This window comes from Rhinolophus sinicus, linkage group LG02 (genome assembly GCF_036562045.2).
Source record: "Rhinolophus sinicus isolate RSC01 linkage group LG02, ASM3656204v1, whole genome shotgun sequence".
In the NCBI taxonomy this organism is placed as follows: domain Eukaryota; kingdom Metazoa; phylum Chordata; class Mammalia; order Chiroptera; family Rhinolophidae; genus Rhinolophus; species Rhinolophus sinicus.
The window spans coordinates 152553064-152574929 of record NC_133752.1 but is presented as its reverse complement, the minus strand read 5'-3'; the positions used below and the strand labels follow the sequence as shown (position 1 = coordinate 152574929).

Here is a 21866-nt window from a genome sequence, read left to right as displayed (position 1 = left end):
CAAAGGTGAAAACTACAGGACTGCCGCCTCCCTTAGAGGCCACGAAAACTAGTATTAGATGGTAGAGATGGACTATTTATTTGGTAAATTTGAATGAAAAACCAATCAGAAAAATTAGAGTGGCTGGCATGAGACATACCCAAATTCTTTGAGTTCCTTTATCTCCATCCTGGTTTGTGATTTTTAAATAAAGAGATGAAGGAAGAATGAAAATAAGCATATTAGCAGATGTAACTCCTGTAAAAGAAGAAGAAAAACGTTTGAAGTTGTTCTTGTGAAATTTTAGCTTCCTAAATCGCTGCTGTAGAATAAGCATAAAGCCATGAAGTCATACCTACGACTCCAAAAATATCTTTCATGGAGGGTATGAAGATCACCAACAAGTTGATAATCACCAAGAGTATGATGGTGATAAAGACATGACGACATAAATTAAACTTTGTTTTCTTAGCCAGTTCAAATAAAGATGAACGAACCTGCGGGGAAAAACACAAAGATTCTATAACGACCTGTGGCACGCCAGCATTCATGGCTCTCAGTAGAAACTGATGTCCTGGTACACGGGGATTTGTGAAATGTTGTGTAACACCTAGTGAACTTATAGGGAGCTTAACAGTTTGGGAAGCAGTGGGGTGAGGGGGCTTGATTTAAGATGGAAAGTGTTTTTTGTTTATTAATAGGTTATTCTCGTTTGGGGGGCTCATAATTTCTGTTTCTGTTTTATCGATGGCTGAGTGTGCTCTTCTGCTCCTTCTACACTCTCTCATTGTGTGTGATCGAGATTTGAACATTCTATCTGCATTTCTGTAAAGAAGAAGGGCAGATTAATTAGACTTAAGATTCATTCCATCAGCATTACGACGCATTCCATCAGAGGCCACCCTATCTCGCCGACCCCACTTTCTTTCCAAGGAGCCTTCGCCAAGTCTTGGGATCCTTCCTTGATGCAGTTTTGGTGATGCAGGAAAGTTACCTGCCACAGGCTGAGACCTCAGATTTTTCTCAGGTTGCACTGAGGCCGTTTACTCACCGTGAAAAATAACACCGGCACTGTAAGGATGACAGCAACAATGACAGCCAGCCGCACGGTCAGGATGAGAATATCGTCTTTATTCGGGTACTTGTGAAGGAGGTTCGATTGCACGTTTTCTAAAACAAGGGAGAAGAGGGTATTAGTAAGAAACAAAGCACGTCACTGAATGACAGTTGTTCTGAACAACAAAGAATTTGTAAACTGAAGGGCAAGGAAAGTGATGATCTGGGTGCTGAACTGTCAATTAAAACAATTTATAGAGTTGAAAGGAAAAATCCCGTGCGGGAGACATGCTCCACCTGTCCATTGTAACTTTTAACTAAAAGGAGTTTATAGTATTAGGTTGGTGCAAAAGTAATCGTGGTTTAAAAGGTTAAAAATCATCGTAAAAACCACAATACTTGTGCACCATCCTAATCGCTAGAAGAAACACCACAGCGTGGGGATGCTTAATTTATACTAAATTCATCCTAGGAGTAAATTGGGATTAAAAATAACAGGTTGAAGCACAAAGCCCTTCTAAATCTAGAATTTCCCCCACTTGGTACCACTCATCAAACGCCACAAAATAGCTACTGTCTTGCCAGGTGGCTGGGTGGATGGCAGGCCTTTTGCGTCCCTTTCAAACTCTCCTCTTACAACTCATCTTTCAGTGGCCAAGCAGCAGAGGTGCCAATGGAACTTAACCACCATCAAGCAATAATTCTTCTCTTCCATGTATCTTTTACTTATTTTAAAAAAAAGTATTTAGCTTATGCACCACTCTGAACTTTTTCTCATCTCTGAACTTCAGAAAGTGTTATTTCAAAGACAGCCCACGCTAGAAGGGCAGCCACTGAGCTCAACAGCTTCTCATGCACCTCAGATTTCATTCCTTTTGACTTTCTCTGTCATTCCTTCACATCTTTGGAAGGCTCCAGCTTCTGGTGAACAATTAGGCATTTTATTTTTAATTAACGCGGACTGTCATGAGTGTAGCACTGTGCTCTTACTTTCAACATCTGTCTCTATCTTTTCTATTAATAGAATCTGGCCCAATTTGCAACAGAAACTAGGAAATTCTCTGATGTAGTTTTAAACTTTCCCAAGTAGAGGTTGTATGCTTACAAAATGCTATTTCTTTTAAGGACAGTTTTAGGGGGAAAAAAATTACAGTATATCATTTCAGTAATCTATTGTGCAGTCTGCATGAACATGTAAAGGAACCGTTGCCACTTGTTTTAAGTAGATGAGAAGACCAGAAAGATCAATAGATAGATTTCTTGCTTTTTTTGGCTATCATGTTAAAAGTTATTTTGATATTGATTTTTACTCTTCACTTCAAATGCCTACATTTATGTACTGACAGAAGTTACTTACCGTAGAATGTCAAGTAGCCAAAAATGGCAGTCAAGAAGTACATAACAAACATGGCGAAAAAGGAGATATTTGAAACCATCTGCATCTTTTTCTGTGATCGACTAAAAATAAAAATAAAGGAATTAAAAAAAATTAAAAACCACGTTACTGAGTTCAAGCACCAGTGTTAACACAGAAGCGTTAATACTAGTTACTTAACTTTCTATCAGGGTAGGGCAGATCTGACCAGCTGAAATTTCCTGCAGCAATTATGTGGTTTAGAATAATTTCTTTTCTACTGAATGGGTATTGTGAGAGAGCGATCCATGGAACTAACAATCCCTTGAATGTTCTTCCCCATTCTTTTGAAAGAATACCGAGTTCTCATCCGAAGGACAGAGAGTATTTTTTAATATTTGTGTTTGAAATTATCTCCACATTTAGCATGCACAGGAAAAAAAGGCAGAATAAATTCAGATGCTGTTCTCCCAGCCCCAGAGACCAGGGGTAGAGCTAGAACTTGACGTCAGGTGTTCTGTTGCTGAAGCTGCTCTTTAGGTTTCAGTTTTCCCCATTGAGTAGCCCCAGAGATGTACCTAGAAGTCTGTATGTTTCCACAGCAGTAAGTATCTGAAAGATCACAGCTGCGATGATGAAGGGCTCTAGCTCTTAGTTCAAGCTTACTCTGGGAGTTTGGATGGACCTTTAAATTTCTTTAACTGCCCACATAATTAATCTACAAGACTTGTACTCAAAAGACCACTGATAGACATATTTGGTTGTGTCATAACAGGGAGTATGGAAAACAAGAAAAATTGAGACGTATACACGTGAGAAAATTACAAACTAAAAGCTGGGCTATTAAATTTAAAAGATGCAAAAGACATATTTGAATGCCCTAAATATAGGATCATAAAGTTAGCATTGATCTACACATAAATAGGTAGATGTTGATATTTCAAAATTTACCTATACCAGTTAAATATGGAAGAGGAAGAATCATGAGTGAATTCAATGCTAAATGACATCAACTTTACTTCTTTTTGAAAATGAAAATAGATAGCTATATTCTATATCATTTCAGAGCTTAAGACTATGCCACAATGACAATTTTTATGTAGAAAATCTGATAACAGTAGGCTAAAAAGAGAACCCAGGAGGAAATTTATAAGCAGTCCTTTAGCTTTCTCTAGAACAGCAATCAAAAATAAATCCATAGAATCATCTTAGTAGTTTAAAATGAACAACAATATTCTTTTGGCTGGTTTGTGGTCTTAACATTAATGCCTTTCTCCTGATTTACCAGCCTTTTCCACCTGAACCAACAGGCAGATCAGATACAATGTATTTAGCAATTTATAGATGAACCTGAAGGTTATTATTATCTACTTGCCAAATAAGTACAAGTCACATAAAGCAACACACATATTCGAACTCTCCTAAGTGATATAGTTTTTGAAAAGCCAAATTAACAGTGAAGCCCACACAGTTGGCCACTTTATATATTTATGGCCAAAATGTACTGCAGGTTTCTGGTTTCTCTCATTCTTTTTTCTTAAAATAGGGTACTTGCTCAGGATGGGCAGCAAGTAAGTGTTTAAACTGGGTGATGAGTCCTCAGGGGTTCATTACATGAGTCCGTTTATTTTAATACAGTGCTTACCTATTAATAAGGGAATATAAAATGATTAAGGTAAATAAAAATCTCTTACTCTTTAAGCTCGCTGTAAATTGGCAGGACTGATGGGTGGCAGACAAATGCGAATGCAATAGTTGGTAGAGCATACACAGTCTAGTTGAAAGAAAAAAAGATAACATTAAGAAAATGTGTTTTTACCATAATATTCTACAGCGCCAGTATTCCTAAACTGTCTTTTTATCTGACAGTTCTTCAGAATCCCTGGATTATTTGATTATTAGGAGAGCTTTGATACCTAAAATACAAGCAGCTTTCCTGTGAGAGCTTAGCTAGCTTGAGACATTAGGCACTTGGCAAACAGGGGGTTTAGATTCAGCTCACCTACAGCATATTTTACATACTCCAGGCATAGCATAACCCGGATTTATATGGTGCTAGCCAGTTACATAGTACTTTTCCTACGTCATCTTGCTGAGTCCCTACAACAACCCTGAGCAGTGGACACACCATTGCTGTTGTCCTGACTGCCTCCAACTGGTTAGGTGATATGTCCAGGACTCCCACCTCTATTTTATTGCTCTTTGCTCTATATAGGATGCATCAGATCAGACTTAAAATATGCCATCTAAAAAGAAAAGTACTTCCATATTCACTACTTTGGCTATATCCTTAGAGGAGAGAGAGAGAGAGAGAGAGAGAGAGAGAGAGAGGTTCAGTTTTCTTAGATAAGACTTTCAAACTCAATATAACTTCTTATGCTAAAAGAACCTGGCAGAGAAGGAATGAAAAGTAGCATTTCTCATGCTCTAATTCTGCCCGAGCATTGTATCAGACACATTCTAAAAACAACCATGTAAGATACAGAATAGAATATTCATTTTCACACATGGAGTTGGGTTACTTGCCAGAGGATTCCAACCCAAGGCTAACTGGTTCCATAGTCCCCTGCTCCCTATACCATGAGTAATATCTCAGTAGTATGAAAGTTATCTTAAGTGCCAGTTTGTGGTGGTTTCTATACTTCAGCTGTGCAAGCTGGGGAAGTTTGAGTTATTCCTTTTTGTCACCACCAGATAGGAAGCAGTGGGCTAAGGATGTTATTAATCTTTTTAAAGATCTATAAGGAAGAGAAGAGCTGAGATAATTATCGAGAAAGAATTTCACGGGGAATGCTTAAGGCTGTCCTACATGTAAACGGGGTAAGAGGGAACATGAAATATAATATTTGTATATTTCTCAAAGGTCTCTAAATGGATTGTGAAATTTGGAAGCGAATACATTCAAAACAGTTTAATTGCCACAAGTATGAGAAATACAATGTGCTTAATAAAAATGTTTTTTTTGTTTTTTTTTTTCTATTTAAAGGAAAAGGAAATTTACCTTTGAGTTGAAGGTAACATATTTTGGCGTACACATGTCAGCATTTGTTGAATTAGCACTTATTGTTGAATTTAGCCCTGGAACAATGCAGGGAATTTGAAATTTCTTGTAGATAACCTGGTATTAAAAAAATATAGGAAAATAATATATAGACTTTATCAAATAAAGCCAAATAATGAATAATTGTTACATGGTATTATGCTATGGCAAAACCAAACCAACTATTTCAACCAGCACTTACCACTATTAGGAAAAAAACCATACAGCTCAAGGAAAATCCACTAGTGTAGCCAAGATACCCTAAAAAAAGTTTTAAAAAATATTATTTCATCCACCACCTTATTTCTTTCAATGCATTTTTTTAAGCATAGTTTGGGTTTCCAATACTATACATACATGCCAATGTGAACATAGGATTTATTATTTGGTAGTGCCACTTTATTTGGCAAAAACAGTGACTTTAAATAAAAACATTATATTATGTGTTGATTTCAGTTCTCCCTGGCACACTAGAGGACACAGATTCCCGGAATCCAGGGGAAAAGAGCCTCCCAACTTTAGCCACAGGTCTCTGTCGCTATGCTCTGATGGATACTGATGGCCAAATCCATTACTCTTTATTATGCACTTATTGTGTGCATAATGAATATCAGCCACAATACCTCTCTTCCTACATGAAGGGCATGCACAGAGGAGATGAAGTGATTTCTAGGGATAAATTGAGCATCTGCGGATCTTTACCTTGCTCCCCTTAGAATGCCTGGGAGATCTCCAACCACCGAAACCTCCAGAAAGGCAGAGTTAAGTGGCCTCTGGGGGGCTGCACTATTCTCATCCCTGGGGGAGAAGAGCCCTTCTCTCCTTAAACTGAAAAATGCTACGTGTACATACATAGAAAAGCCTAAACACAGAGCCAGAAACCAGAAAATTAAGTAGTTTTTTAAAAAAATTGACTTATAGACATACAGAATATCTTACAGAACAGCTACAGAGACTTGATATTTTTCATGCAAAACAACAAAAAGCTACAGTTAGCAATACTTTTGAGAAGAACTTTACATGCCTACCTTGAATTAGCCTAGCATTAATGGAAATGTATGTTAGAGGCTTTGGACTGGATGGCAGTGTGGCCACATTATTCAATGTGTGAAATTCCCGTAACATCAAGCACACTTATCTCCGAATATGAGCATACACAAAAAAAGTCAAAACCCCATGGGTATGACTTGGTGATTGTTCACCACTTTTGACTTTTCACTTCTTTCTCCCCTGTTCCATGAGGCAAATAATTGAGATTGGATAGACTCTGATAATTTAAGAGTGATTGTCTAAGAGTACTTGTCTAAATAATCAGGATATTTAAGACCTTGTATGAGGAGAATTCCATTTTCCGCACTTTTCTCAAAAAGCCTGTAAGTTGTGCTATTGGAAAGAGCACTGTCTATCGCTGATCCCAGAACCTCCCTTCTCCCCTCCACAGCTAGTAAAGGGATTGCTTAGGATGTCACATACTGACCAATATTTTCATCCCATATTAAAGTTGAGACTGATTAATACTTATAATTTATCATTCGCTTAATCTTTACACGTGAACAAGCAAAGTTCATTTTCTTAGGTTTCTGACTCATGTGGGCACTGTAGAGACTAGGATAAAAGCAAGATCTTTCCTTACCTAAATTCTTCAAGAGACACAGAGGGAGAATTATACCAAAGGTAACTATCACCACCAGCACACGTCCATCCACATACCAGGCTCTGAAAGACATTGAAGTGGCTAGGTCACATTTTCTTAGAAAGGAACTTTTTTTTTCTTAAGTGTAAAATTTCACAAAATATGTTAATTACTTTTTTTATTATTAATTTTTAACATTAATTTTTTATCATTATTCAGGTTTTATCCAAACACTTTAACCCAACTATTTATTGTCTTTCTCCTATGTGATGGAAGGAGGGATATTGTTTTTTTTTTCCTCCCCTGTTGGCTAAATGTGGCCTTCCTTTGAATTATTTATGTGGTTCCAAGGCTGAATGCATACATTGCATTCTGTCAGATTACAACTTGTCTTATCAATTATTTAAAGAGAAAGTTCCTTTTTGTTTTGCTTGGCTAATATCAGAAAACAAGTCACCACAGGTTGTCATTGCTTTCTCCCTAACCTCTTGTATTTGACCCTGAATTCTGATTATAGAACACTAGGAACTGTGGCTGCTACGATTCTCCCTTGAAAGAAAACAGAGAAACTAAGACTGACAAGAACTGTTAAACAAGAAAGAGTCAAAACATAATGGATGTGCCAAATGTAGCTGCTACATTTTCCAGGGTTAACTACATCTTTAATGAGGTTGATGCATTTAAATTTTGTTCCCAAAATGCTATGTCCCTTCTTTAGGAAAGAGGTTAGGGTCTTAATATTTTTGCATCTTCCACTTCAGTATTAAAAATACTCCATATCTGTTCTATTTCACAGAAACTAAATATAGATTTCAGGCTCTTGGGAAAATGCAGCATCTACTGTTTGCAGCATGACAGATGAATCGACCTTTTAAATGCTCAGATTCAAATGGTTCTCCCTGCTTCTTTCATTTGTTTAATCCCAGAGAAATCTGTTGTTGAAGCAACAAAGAAAAAAACCAGCCTAGGAAAAACTTTGTTTCTGCAATTTTTATAAAACATAATTTTCAGTTAGCCCACATTTAAATTAAAAACATTTTAGTTATCTTACAAAGAAATGGTCTATAACTTACGAAAATGCCTCTTCCTTTCCCATTAGAAACTTTATGGCAGAGGGTAGTTCGTTTTTTACTATGAAGAGGTAGCTCAGCATTGCTAGAGGAAAATGAGAACATTTTTAGAAAGAAGATACTATGGCTCATGTTGCAAGCTATATAAAAGGTTACCAGCTTGTTAGACTAACCTTCAATAAGACACAAAGACAGCTTTAGATACTCTTGCAGTATCCTTGGTTTTAATTAAGTGACTGCTGCCTGCTTTACTTTCCATGTGCCATTTTAGCAATGAGAATAACTTCTTGAATTACGTCCACTCATGTGACCACCCAACCACCAGAATTCAAAAAGATAATAATGTTTACCTACTTTAAAGTTATATATAGAAAAGCATGTTTTGTTTTGTTTACCTCCAGTGTTCTGTAGAGAGGTGGCTCCAAAGATTACAAACTTCCCCGTCGTGCCAAAGACTTGTTCTCCCAGCTTTTCATAAACCATGCAGCCTATTTAAAAATCATATTTCAGAACACAAGAAATGACAGGGCTGAAAAAGTTAAAAACAGCCAAGATTTTATCATGCTATTGACTATTCCCCAAGTTATATCGTGGCTTTCTCAAAATCACACAAATAGCCTTCTTGGCTTTGCAAGGGTTAAGGCATTCTCATAAAACCACCTCTTGACATTTTAAAATGTCAAGCATGACCACCATTCTCCTTCTTCAGGTTGGCTACAAAAGCATTACTTAATTAAACTATTAGGTCATAAGACTTATTTTTCACTGCCTCAAATAGTCTTTCTATTTTACTGTGGGGAAATTCCCACTCTGACCTTATTCTCATGTCTGGTGAGTATCGTTAAAATGAAGATTTGACGTAAAAACAAAAATCCTGATGGTTGGGACAAAAGGTTCCTTTTGAATTAATTACCTGAACTGATTAGGCTAACAAAGAATTATCTTAATAATATTCCATCAATGCCACATGTGTCCTAAGTATAATAACAAGCTTAGGAAAGTGTAATAGTCACAACATCAGAATTCTAAAATTTAGTCCAAAGATATGCAAATTGGTAGTTACAAAATAGTCTCGGGAACGTAAAGTACAGCATAGGGGATATAGTGAATAATATTGTAATAATTATGTAGAGTGCCAAGTGGGTACTACACTACTCAGGAGGATCACTTCATAAATCATATAAATGTCTAACCACTATTCTGTACACCTGAAACTAATATAAAATAATATTAAATGTCAACTATAGTTGAAAATAAAAAAGATAAGCAATTCACAAAAGAGAACGGTAGATAAATCTATCTAAAGAATAATTTGGCTATAGCAAAATTCCAAAGTGTTCACTAGCTCATCTCAATAAATACTAAGATTCTAAACCATTCATTTAAGAAAAGTGTTCATATTTCTTTATGACAGTTCAGCTCACATTTTCAAAAGGTTCACAGAAAGTAATATGGGTCAGGCTAAATTAAACCTTTGTTTAATCTCTCCTAAGACTGGTGTTTAAACTAGAAAATGGTTAGAATCTCAATTTATCACATGTTCCAGTTAAATAGAGTCATCTATATACAGTAATAGCTGGCCAATGTGGTTTTAGCTAATGTAAAAGTCAAAGTATTACAAACAGAATCCAGTATCCCAGGAATAGAAAATAAACATTTCAGGTATTACACTGCCCAGAGAACTTGAAATCTTTTCATAGCTCACTCACTCCCACATTGCCTCAGGAGTAACATCTTTCTCCTTGGAATATGCACAAAAGAATGAAAACTCTGTTTACTTTTAAAACTTGGAGGCTAAAATATGAAAACATGGGATCCTGGATCTGGACTTATAAAGACCCAAGGAAAAATCAAAGCCTTTAAAATGAAGTCATCTTAAATTAGAAAAACAGATATAATCAAGGGTTTACTTTCAATGACAACACTATTGCTCATTGTTCATGGCACTTTAATTTGTATGTTGTTGCATCTATATCTCTAGGTAAATACTACAATAGGCCTTCCAGTGACTGTAAGTCAAAGTACTCTTTTTCTTTAATAATCAAGTTGCTGAACAGGGAGAGCATCATTGGTTCACAATATCACCATCAGAATCATTCACCCTGGTTTTAACAAAATTAGAGCTAGTCTCAGCTTACCTGTTTCCTTTGAGCAGATCAATAGAAGGTTTATTGAATATATAGACAACAGTGTCACTGAAGACAAAAGTATCCTAAAGCGAAGAAAAGAGGTCTTGTAATAACTATAACATACTCTGACCTTACATGTTAGAAGGGCAAGGGTTTATTTATATGGTTAACACTATTTGTTGATGGCACCCACATTTTAGAAACTATTAGTCATACCCTCTTTAAAATCCTGGGTAAAAATGTTCTACCAAATAAAGAACTGCTCATTAGAATATGAGTAACAGTTCAAATCCTTTACCAAAAGCAAAGCCTAAATAGCTCTCTGGGATCATTTCAGATGGGATGGCTTGAAAACAACATTATGAAAGAAAAGCTTTTGCAGACTATGTTGCCCTTTCCTCCCAGTAAGAAAGTGTGAGAAAGGGATGTGGGAAGTGGGGAGGCTGAAGGAAAAGCTTTCAGTGACCCTTAAGTCAGTGACCATGTGACTTTGGGCAACTGGCTCAATTTCTCCCATCCTCAGATTCCTCACTTATAATATAAAGACATAAGTCAAATGTGTCAAAAGTTCTTTTCATCTAATTACTACTCTATGACTGTTTTTGAACCTATACATTGGACCACTGAGATAATTCACTTTTTTTTTTTTTGCACCTGGTTCCTCTGGAAAGAATAAGCACCTCTTTTAACTGATGGAAAAATTCTGATAATCAAATACAATGAAAATACTTTTTTGGATGACAAACCCATGTTTTTGTTTTAGTACATCTGGCTCATTATCAAACCCTCCTCAAGAAAAAGCACAGTTAAAATGATGTGAGTGATTACATAGATTATTTCTGAATTACTTGGTTAAAAAAGATGTAATAATTGAAAATAAAGCCTATTTATTAAAAAGAAAAAGAATTCCAGTCCCTCAGATGAAACCAGTCACTTCCTGGTGTAGGGAAATACATCCTTAGAACAATGCAGTACTGCAATTCTCTCTGTGTTTGTGTAATTAAGGCAATTATTTTTCTAGCAAGTGCTCTTGAGAGGTACTTGGCACATCATGCAGTTCTCTCTGTGTGGGCTGTGTCTCCCCAACCCCCTCCTCCACCCTGCACACCTGTTGACCCTCTGCCCTTGGGTCCAGCTTAGATGTCACCTCCTCAGTTGCTTTCCCTTGCCCCAGGCAGACACATTGCTCTTTAGCTCTCTCATGTCTTATAGCATTTTGTTTCTCCTATGTGCTGCGTAGCCCAGAGGAGATAAGTGAGGAGTACAGAATGGTCAACTGCAGAGCAGGTAGGCTGCCAGAGATTGGCCAGAAAACATAAGAGGGACAGAGCTCAGCAGCGGTAAAACAAACACTGGGAGAAAGAATAGAAAACCTAGCACTTAGGGGTGCAGGTTAATAAATAAAGGGGACCAGCTGATAAAGGGGAATTTAGGTAAAGATATGACTATAAGGAAGTACATTCAGATATATATCAACTTAGCTAAGATCCTTGAGTCAGAGGGTGGTTAAGAGGGTAAGTCCCTTATTATCTATTCTGATTGAGGGATACAAGAAAGTGAGACCAAGCATTTATTAAGCAACCTAGTAGTTTTGAGATATGTAATAGAACATAATTTGATATGCTCTGCCAGAGAATACGATATAGGGTATAACTGTGGTATTATATTTCTTTCATCTTATAAACAATAGGTATGTTGAAGAAGTAATCTTTGAGTTTTAGTCAGAGTTCACTCGTGTTTTTGGAGGCACAGAACACTAACTGGTAACTTCTATGTGTGCATGTGACAGGCCACAGAGGATTTCTGTGTGACACAGAATAGCATGGGCTTCCCAGCTGGGGAAGGAAGGATGCAATTTTAAGATTAGCCATGTGCCATTCTAGAGTGACCATGTACTCTGTTGAGTCAACTCTCCTGGGACTGACCTGGGGCGGAGAGAGGGTATTACCACATGGCCCCATATTAATGAGTAAAGAGTATGACTTTGTAGGAGCTACGTGCGTAGCAGAAAGGATAATTACTAACATCTACATAGTAATGATTAACCAAAGGCCCTAAGCCTGGGAGAACTGGGTACTTATTAGCAAAAGAAACATTCTAAGAAAATGTCTGTTCCCTCAGCTAGTGGCCTGTGGGACCACATGGTCAGGGCACGTGGTTGCCTCTTAATGCATGCTATTAGGCTCAGTCACTTGTAGATGATTCTCCCGTGGCCTGTGGTCCTTGACATGAGGTAAAGGATTTCTTCATAAACTCCTCTGACCTCTTTTTCTTTATCAAGTAGGAGAAACGTGTTGGTCAGGGCCGATTTTCGCAGGGAGTTCACCTATCCTCTTCCCCACACTTAATAACAGCAGAATGAGGTCCTCCCATAGTGATGAAAACAACCCCCATTCCCGTGTTTAAGAGACATAACACTGCACCCCAGACAAAGGACCTGTAGTGAGAGTCTGATAGCCTTGCCTTTAACCACCCAATCTCTGAAGACTCTCCTCTCCATATCTCCCAAAATACAGATCTTCCCTCTAAAGACTGAAAACTGATAAAAACAAAAATAGTTTTCTATCAGGTCACTAAGAGGCCACTTCTGTATGTAAAATTCTAAGACTGCTTTAGGCTATAACCGAGTCTAGCATTAATGGGATTAAAATTCAGAAAAGTATACCTCCTTGTTTAGATTCTTAGAAGCAATAAGTTGTCTAATTGGCCATAATAGATCCTAGAATAGTTTAAGAGGACCCAGTCAGAGATGTCAGAGACACAGAAAATGTGACATCTGAAAGAAAGTAAACTCAGAGACACAGATAACAGAAGACTGGTTACCAGAGGGAAAAGGGGTGCAGAGGATGAAGAGGGTAAAGGGAGTCAAATATGTGGTGACTAGACTTTGGGTGGTGCGTACACAACGCAATATACAGACGATATAGATTTCTACAGTTGAATCTTATGTAATGTTATTAACCCATATAACACGAATATATTTAATTTAAAAATAGCAGCAAGTCAATATGATCTTCTAAGAATTTTAAAGTTAACAACTTTAATTTGTTTTCTAACTTAAATACTTTCCTAGTATTCCCTGATGGTAATTTTTTCCCCTCTTGGGGTAGATTTTTGTTTCCAAAAGAAATTCAGTACTAACAACAATAACAATAAAAAAGAGCAGGAGGAATGACTCAAGAGACTACAATGACTTATTTGAACATTTCTTCTATTTTGAGCATGATTGTGCCCGATTTGTCCAATTAGATGTTTATACATATAATTGTGGTTTCCTGGGAGAGAAACATAAGCTGGTATTCTCGTGCTAAGAGGAACACAAGTGATTCTTTTTTTTTCATTTCACCCGGATAGCCTGTAAGCTTTCACACTGCTAACCATTGACCAAAAGGCTTTTTGCTTTTTAATTTTTATTACATTTATTGGGATGACATTGGTTAGTAAAATTATATAGGTTTCAAGTATACATTTCTACAATACATCATCTATATGTTGCATTGTGTGTTCAGCACCCAGAGTCACTTTGTAGTATAAATTAAAGTCAGGGACTGTGATACCTCCAGCCTTCTTTTTTCCTAGGATTGCTTTATTTGGGATCTTTTGTGATTCTGTAAAAATCTGATGATTTTTTTGTTCTATTTCTTGAAAAAATGCCATTGGGATTTTGATGGGGATTGCATTAAATCTGTATATTGCTTTGGGTAATATGGCCATTCTAACTATGTTGATTCTTCCAATCCATGAACACAAAATATCTTTCCATTTCTTTGTGTTATCTTCAATTTCCTTTAATAATGTCTTATAGTTTTCAGTGTATAGGTCCTTCACATCTTTTGTTAAGTTTATTCCTAGGTATTTTCTTCTTTTTGTTGCAATTGCAAAAGGATTGTTTTTTTCATTTTCTGAAATTTCATTGTTAGTATACAGAAGCACAGTGAATTTTTTTACATTGATTTTGTATCCTGTAACTTTAGTGTACTTGTTTATTATTTCTAATAGTTTTTTTATGGCGTCTTTAGGGTTTTCTATATAAAGAATCATATCATCTGCAAAAAGTGACAATTTAACTTCTTCACTCCCAATTTGGATGCCTTTTATTTCTTTCTTTTGCCTGATTGCTCTGGCAAGGACTTCCAACACTATGTTGAATAACAGTGGAGATGGGGGACAACCCTGTCGTGTTCCTGATCTTAGAGGGAAAGCTTTCAGTTTCTTACCATTTAGTATGACATCAGCTGAGGGTTTGTCATATATGGTCTTTATCATGTTGAAGTGCTTTCCTTCTATACCCATTTTATTAAGTGTTTTAAATGAATGTTATATCTCATCAAATGTTTTTTCTGCATCTATTGACATGAGTTTATGATTTTAATCTTTTATTTTGTTTATGTGGTGTATCACATTGATCAATGTGTATATGTTGAACCATCCTTGTGCCCCTGGAATGAGCCCACTTGATTGTGATGAATAATCTTTTTAACGTATTGTTGTATTCAATTTGCTAGTATTTTGTTCAGGATTTTTTCGTCTGTATTCATCAGAGATATTGGTCTGTAGTTTTCTTATGTTATCCTTACCAGGTTTTGCTATCAGGGTAATGTTGGCTTCATAAAATGAGTTAGGAAGTATTGCCTCTTCTTCAATTTTTTGGAACAGTTTAAGGAGGACAGATATTAAATCATCTTTGAATGTTTGGTAGAATTCACTAGTAAAGCCATCAGTTCCTGGACTTTTGTTTTTCGGGAGGTTTGGGATGGTTGTTTCAATTTCCGAACTTTGGAACAGTCTCCTTAGATTTTCCAGTTCTTCATGATTCTGTCTAGGGAAGTTATATATGTCTAAGAACCTGTCCATTTCTTCTAGGTTATTGAATTTGGTGGTATATAGTCCTTCCTAGTGTTCTTGTATGATCCTTTGTATTTCTCTGGTCTTTGCCATAACTTCTCCTCTTTCATTTCTGATTTTGTTTATTTGTATATTTTCTTTTTTTTTCTTAGTGAGTCTAGCCAAGGGGCTGTCAATTTATAAATCTTTTCTAAGAAACAGCTCTTTGTTGCATTAATTTTTCCTGTTGTCTTTTTGTTCTCTATTTCATTTAATTCTGCTCTAATTTTTATTATTTCCTTCCTTCTGCTGACTTTGGGTTTCATTTGTTCTTTTTCTAGTTCTTTAGAATGTAATGTTAGAGTGTTAATTTGGGATTTTTCTTGTTTCTTGAGACAGGCCTGTAGTGGTATAAATTTCCATCTTAATACTGTTTTCACAGTATCCCAATAATTTTGATACAATATTCTTATTTGTTTTTATGTATCTGTTGATCTCTCCCTTTATTTCTTCTTTGACCCAGTTGTTCTTTAATGGCATGTTGTTTAATCTCCACGTATTTGTGGTTTTTCCTGCTTTATTTTTGCAGTTGATCTTCAATTTCAAAGAACTGTGGTCAGAGAATACATTTGGTATGATTTCAATCTTCTTAAATTTGCTGAGGCTAGTTTTGTGTCACAATATATGATCTATCCTTGAGTATGTTCCATGTACACTAGAAAGTTTCTCTCTTCATCCATGTGTCATTTCAGAGTTCTATCTTCAATATCACTAATTCTTTCCTCCATCTGGTCAGCTCTATTTCCTAAGCTCGCTATTTCATTCTTCATCTCTTTTATTGAGTTCTTCAGCTCTAGAATTTCTATTTCGTTCTTTTTTAAAAAAAGCAATCTCTTTGGTAAAGTATTCGTTTTGTTCAATGATTTTTATTTCTGAGTTCATTAAACTGCCTATCTGAGTTTTCTTGCATCTTGGTGAGTTTTTTCAGAACTGCAATTTTGAATTCTCTGTCATTTCAGTCACATATTTCCATGTCTTTAAGCTTATTTTCTGGATATCTTTCATTTTCTTTCTGACCTGCCTTGTTACTTTGGTTATTCATGGTAATTGATGGTTTATTTCTCTTCCTGGGCTTCTACAGGAGAGGATTCTGCAGCAGGTTGTTTTCCAGTAGGTAGCACTGGAGCATTTTATTTTTTCTTGCCCTGTGCTGGCTTCTCCTGGTGGAAGATTTCCTGGGGAGATGGGCGTCTCCTCTGTGACCAGGTCACCTGGGTCTCAGCACACCAACTCCATGGGAGAACACAGTGGGCGACGGGGTTCTGAGCCCTGAAATCCTAGCGCTGCCCCTGCAGCCACATGCAGAGCTGCACTGCCTGAGCAGCCCTGGGTGCCCCGCTGGGATCAGCTTAGAAAGGTGGGGGCAGTGGGGCAGTGTGGGCTGGAAGAGGCCACTAGTGTGTCTATGTCTTTGTTCTCCTCCTGTGACTGCCTTGCCCCGATATCTCCTCCCTTGTCACTGGGATTAGCCAGTGTGTGTATGTGCCACTCAGGAACTATCTCTCCAGGTCTCAGGGCTGTAGATATTTTGCTCTTTAATCCAACACGACTGCAGTTCATTCTGGGGCCTGCTGCTAGCATGGGGGAGGCGAGCTCTGCGAGGGTTGGAGGGAGGAGGCCAGGCTCCGTGGTTTTGCTTTCTGCCTGGCATTGAGGGCTGTGAAGATTGCAGTTGTCACACTTCTGTATTCGGTTGCCCCGAGGTCTCTGCCCCACTCACTGGGTTCACCTGCAGCATATGCTGATGACTCCGGCAGGAATGCTGAGCCACAGAGAGTGCACCTGCAGCCTGGCTCCTTCCTCTCCCTGGGCCGCACTTTGCTCTTCTCCCTCCCCTCCTCCCCTGTTCACTCTGATTTGATCACCTTCAGAAGTTTCAACCATGAATCTCTGACAGGTGTTTGTGAGTTGAGTAGGGACTCCTTCATTGAATCACAGCTGTTCAACTTGTAACTTCAAGGGGAAAGATCAAGAGAAACCCCTCATGCTGCCATGTTTCTGACATGACCCCAAAAGTTTTAATATGGCTGGGGCAAAGCTGCTTGCTGTAAAAGGTATGTTTCAATGAGAACTAAACCTCAGCAACAGGTAATTGAGTTGTCAAGGTGTTAATATTTCAGACTTACGTTCAGTCTTGAAGAGAAAGGGATCTAGAACATGTAACTATACATGGGCCCTGGGGAAGCAGTGGCAGGAGAGTTAGTCTCGTGAAGAATGTGGTCAAGGAACTTTTGAGAAACTTGTGTCAGCACCACTTTGGAAGATGTGGTGCAAGGACATCCTAAGAGATTTTGTGTCCCCTGAGATTTTGTGTCCCCCTGAGAAGGAAGAGCCTTGTCAGAAGCAGAATTCTAGACTCCTGGATTAGGGAGAGACTTTTAGAGACTACGCTACCCAGCTGTTCACTCAGGACAGGAAACCCCTTCGCTCCATGCCCACACATAGGCACTGAAGTCTGCAAGTGTTTTCTGACAGGGAACACATATGCAACCCATCCTGTTTCGGGAAAGTGCTGTGCATTGGAAATAAGGCCAAGCTGAAACTACTGCTGCTATTTCTACCCTTGGTTCCTCATTTTACTCTGTAGACCTACTTGAATCTACCTGAAATCTGAACCCTCTTCTACCTACCAGTTCATCTGATGATGCTTATTTTAAGGTTGTGCTCTTTCACTTGAACATCTCTAATTCTTTCAGCTGTTCATCCTGTGATGGAGTGTTCATGCTGTTTACATCTCATTTTTGGCCCAGTTTATCACCCATCCTTTTCAAAGGTTGTGTGCCAAGAAAAACGTAGCGCTGTCACATCAGTTGTGGTCCAAACAGTGCACAGCATGGTAAACTTATTCATTTGAGTTGGATACCATGCTTCTTTTAAGGCAACCCAGTTTAGTATTCATTTCTATGGCAGCCATGTCACACTTTTCATTCTTATTGCGTTTCTGGTATGAACTATAATTAGGCTGATCTTCCTGGTTCTAGCCTGTCTACTTTATTTTTTCTTCAAGCTAAATGTAGGACTCTGCACTTATTTCCATTCCATTTTATCCTTCTCATCTTGTGATAGCTTTTTAAATTGTTGATCATTTTTACTTATGTATTAACTACCTCGTCCAGTTTCATATCTTGAATCTGCCTTCAGCCAAGTCACTGGTACTAACTCTGACTAGAACAAATGGCTCATCATCCAGCCAACTGCTCAAGCCAGAAACCTGGAAGTCATCCTGGCCCTCTCCTCTCTCTCATCCCTCATATCTAATACACTGGCAAGTACCCTATCATTTCTGCCTCCAAATATATCCCAAATCTACATCCTTCCCCCACCCCATCTCTACTGCCACTATTCTAATCTAAGCCACAATCATCTTTAATTTCCGGGCAACCGTGATAATCTCTATCTTGTCCCCTCTGATCCATCTTCCACCCAGCAGCCAGAGTAATCTTTTTATTTTATTGCTTTATTATGTTTCTCCATTACTGGACAGTAGGACATGCCATGACAGTTTAATTCATAGTCATGGCCTGTCCTATTTACCTATTTACATATAGTACCAAACACAGCACACAGCAGACACTTAGCTAAGAATAAGTGAATTTACAAATATTAGAATCTCATTTGCCAGTCATGTGGGACTATGCTAAATATCTGGCTAAAATCAAGACACGCACTGCCTAAGGCAGTCCTATGACCTACTAGTTCACTCTTATCTCAAAAGGTGAAATTAGTTTAACACAGCTGTTTTGGAAAACCTTATTGGTCTTCACAGAACAATATTTTCTGCAGTAATTACACATAAAAGCTATTTAACAATTTGCTCTAGAATATTGCTGGGGGTCTACTTTTGGCCACTTTTGAAAGCTGGGATGGAATTTTCCCAATTCCAGTCTTCTGGAGACACTCCTGCTCTCCACGATTTCTTAAATGTTCCTGACAGTGGTTCTAGGTACATCTACTCTATTTGCTGCAAGAAAATTTTAACTCATACCTTACAACGACCATCTAAATGTCTATTTTAAAAACATTTCTTTGTCATTGTTTTGAATCATATTGTAAGACTGCAATTCTTTGTTCTTCCTCAATTTACCCAAAGATTATATGGACAATGTTATAATACATTTCATTTTCTAAAGTACCAAATGCTAATAAAATGGAAAGTTGTGACAATAAATGGAACTAAGGCGATTGAAATGTCCTATACCATAATTGTGGTAGTGATTTCACAACTATAATTTGGGTAAACTTACCAAATCCTTTAAATCGGGGAATTTTATTGTATATAAATTATACTTCCAAAACAATAATAACAACAACAACAAAAACCCAACCCTACAACACTTTAAGGGAGAAGAGACTACTGTATTTTAAAAGCCTAGCTATATGACAAGAGACCATATGACATTCTCCCGGCCCAGCGGTAGAGCCCTTGGAAGAGGTGGCGATGAAGCATCAGTCACTGCTGCAGATCCAGAAATAGCTTGGATGAGGGGGTTTGAGGCCGCCACACATGTGAGTGCTTTCAACTCTTCCAGGACCCATTCCTCTCAGAAAATGGAGAGCCCTTACCAATCGTCCTCAGCATGACTCTCCCCATCCTCTCCCTTGCCAAAGTTTAAAGCAGCTCTTCCCAGACTTTAATATGTGCATATGAATTATGTTAGGATCTTGTTGAAATGAAGATTCTAATTCAGTAGGTCTGGGATGGAACCCAAGATTCTACATCTCTAACAAGCTCCCAGGTGATGCTGATGCTGCTGGTCCACGGCTCACACGTGACGCCGCAGCGGTTTACAGCTGTGTGCTCTGGCTCTGTGGTATATGCATCTCAGTGTTTCTGCTTCTCACCACTGCGGAACTGCCCGCCACACCATTTGCAGGTGGAGAGCCATGCCAGCATTACTGTGTGCTTACCTGTAACAGAGACCCCACAGCTGCCCAGGTGAAACTGCAGCGAAGGGAAGCATTTACAGCTCAATTAGTATCATTCCTGAGAGACACTGGCTGGCTCTCAGTGCAAACGCAAGGTCTTACTTCCTTGCGTCAACTTCCTTGGGATATTAGGGTATTACTTACTTCACCAGGGTGTATGTTTTTTAATTATTTTCAACTCCACACCCCTCCTCCCCCAGCCATGTCTCTCTCCTTCCATAAGGGATATGAGGCTCACCACACTATATAATTCTTCCTCTTGTAAACCCAGTTAAAAATATAAAACTTTTACCCTCCTCGATTAAATGAGCGGAACAGTCTGTTCAAAACTCCCACCCTGGAGGAAAAGTGGCCTTTATGACTAGTCCTGCTTTTATCTACCAGCATCTCCCACCAATCCTCAGAGCCTCACTCCAAAACTCATAGACATATACACTGGTTGAGGCAAAACACCTACAAGAAAATTTAAAACTCCAGTACAAGGGAATTGGACAAACTGTAGGAAACATATTGTCTACTGGCCAACCATCTTTCTCCAGTCCTTCCCCCTGTTGCTGGCCTCTTCCTCACTCTCTTCTATGTCTTAGCTTTCTTCTATATTTCCAAACTATCCCCATCCTCTTGCACTTTTTCATTCGTTTTATTATCTCAACTAACTCTCCCTGCTCTTCCATTCCATCTCCAACTCTTCTTAAGGGGAATATCTGTATGATTTGAATGAAGATTGGAAAACAATGCAGAGGAGAGTAGAACGCTAGCTGGAGAGGAAGGAAGGTCTGGACATATTGGAGAACCCAACTGAGGATAAACACCAAGAATGTAAAGTGTTATCCATCTGTGTGGTTAGAGAGCTCAGATTCAGGGGTTTCCCAGGCTAGTATAACAGAAAGCCAGTGGAGAAAGAAAACTTAGGGTTTAGGAAAGAGAGGGGTTTAAGTGAGGAACTATGACACTTTAGCTGGACAGGGAAGGAACACAGAGCAGCAGCTCTCAATAACATCCAGGGGCAAGTACAGAGGGAATTCCCAAGGCAGGAGCCGGGAAGTAGAAAAGGCTGTGATCAGAAGTAGGATGCCTGGAGGGTCATTGTTGAGGTGGTATGATCCAGTGTGGTTCCTGGCCCAGGGAAGCCATGCCAGTGGGAAGCTTACATGGAGAGGAAAGGCAATGTAGAGGAAGAATTATTTATTTAATGAGAGCTTAAGTGGAATAAGACATGCCTGAAAGTAAGGAGAGAGGGGTAAAGTGTCTGAGTCCCTAAATCATGTGAAAATTTTAAACATTTTGAAAAATTCAAAATTATATTTCACATACAAATGCATTCCCTGGAGGTTTAATTTATTTTAATGGGGATTCAATATAATCAATAAAACATTTTATTGATCATTACAAAAAAAGAAATGCAGTCGTATTCACTATGTCAGGCCCTTGCCAAACACTTTTAAAACTATTTCACGTATGAATACTATCTATTTTACAGATAAGGTAATTGAAGTTCAGAGAGGTTAAATATTTTGTCTAAGGTCACACAGCATCAGAGCTCTCAAGCCCTGGTAGTCAGTCCTTACTCACCAGGCTATATTGTCTGCCAAAGGCAAATGTACAGAGAGGAATGAGAGTGTAAAAAGTCAGACCAAAGCAAAAGACAAAAAAACTTGGAATGAAATACATCAAAGTGTTAAAACAGCTTGTGTTTTAATAGTGAGACTTTAGATAATTTCCTTGTCTTCTATTTTATTTATTTTATGCACTTTTAAACTGGTCTTTAATGATTATCTTAATTTTACAATAAAAG

General features: G+C 38.1%; 1 protein-coding gene across 4 annotated transcripts in view; it reads right to left on the bottom strand.

Annotated features, from left to right (window-relative positions):
* Positions 1-21866, bottom strand: part of SLC38A1 (solute carrier family 38 member 1) — a 64743-nt gene that overhangs the window by 7560 nt on the left and 35317 nt on the right. For all 4 annotated transcript variants that reach the window (XM_019748395.2, XM_019748396.2, XM_019748397.2 and 1 more), the window contains 11 exons: positions 10271-10344; positions 8528-8620; positions 8136-8217; positions 7063-7145; positions 5632-5690; positions 5391-5507; positions 4084-4163; positions 2393-2493; positions 1031-1149; positions 335-476; positions 140-237 (listed from right to left, as the gene is read on the bottom strand). In XM_019748395.2, the coding sequence (XP_019603954.1) occupies positions 140-237; positions 335-476; positions 1031-1149; positions 2393-2493; positions 4084-4163; positions 5391-5507; positions 5632-5690; positions 7063-7145; positions 8136-8217; positions 8528-8620; positions 10271-10344 (1048 nt within the window). The remainder of the gene's footprint in view (positions 1-139; positions 238-334; positions 477-1030; positions 1150-2392; positions 2494-4083; positions 4164-5390; positions 5508-5631; positions 5691-7062; positions 7146-8135; positions 8218-8527; positions 8621-10270; positions 10345-21866) is intronic.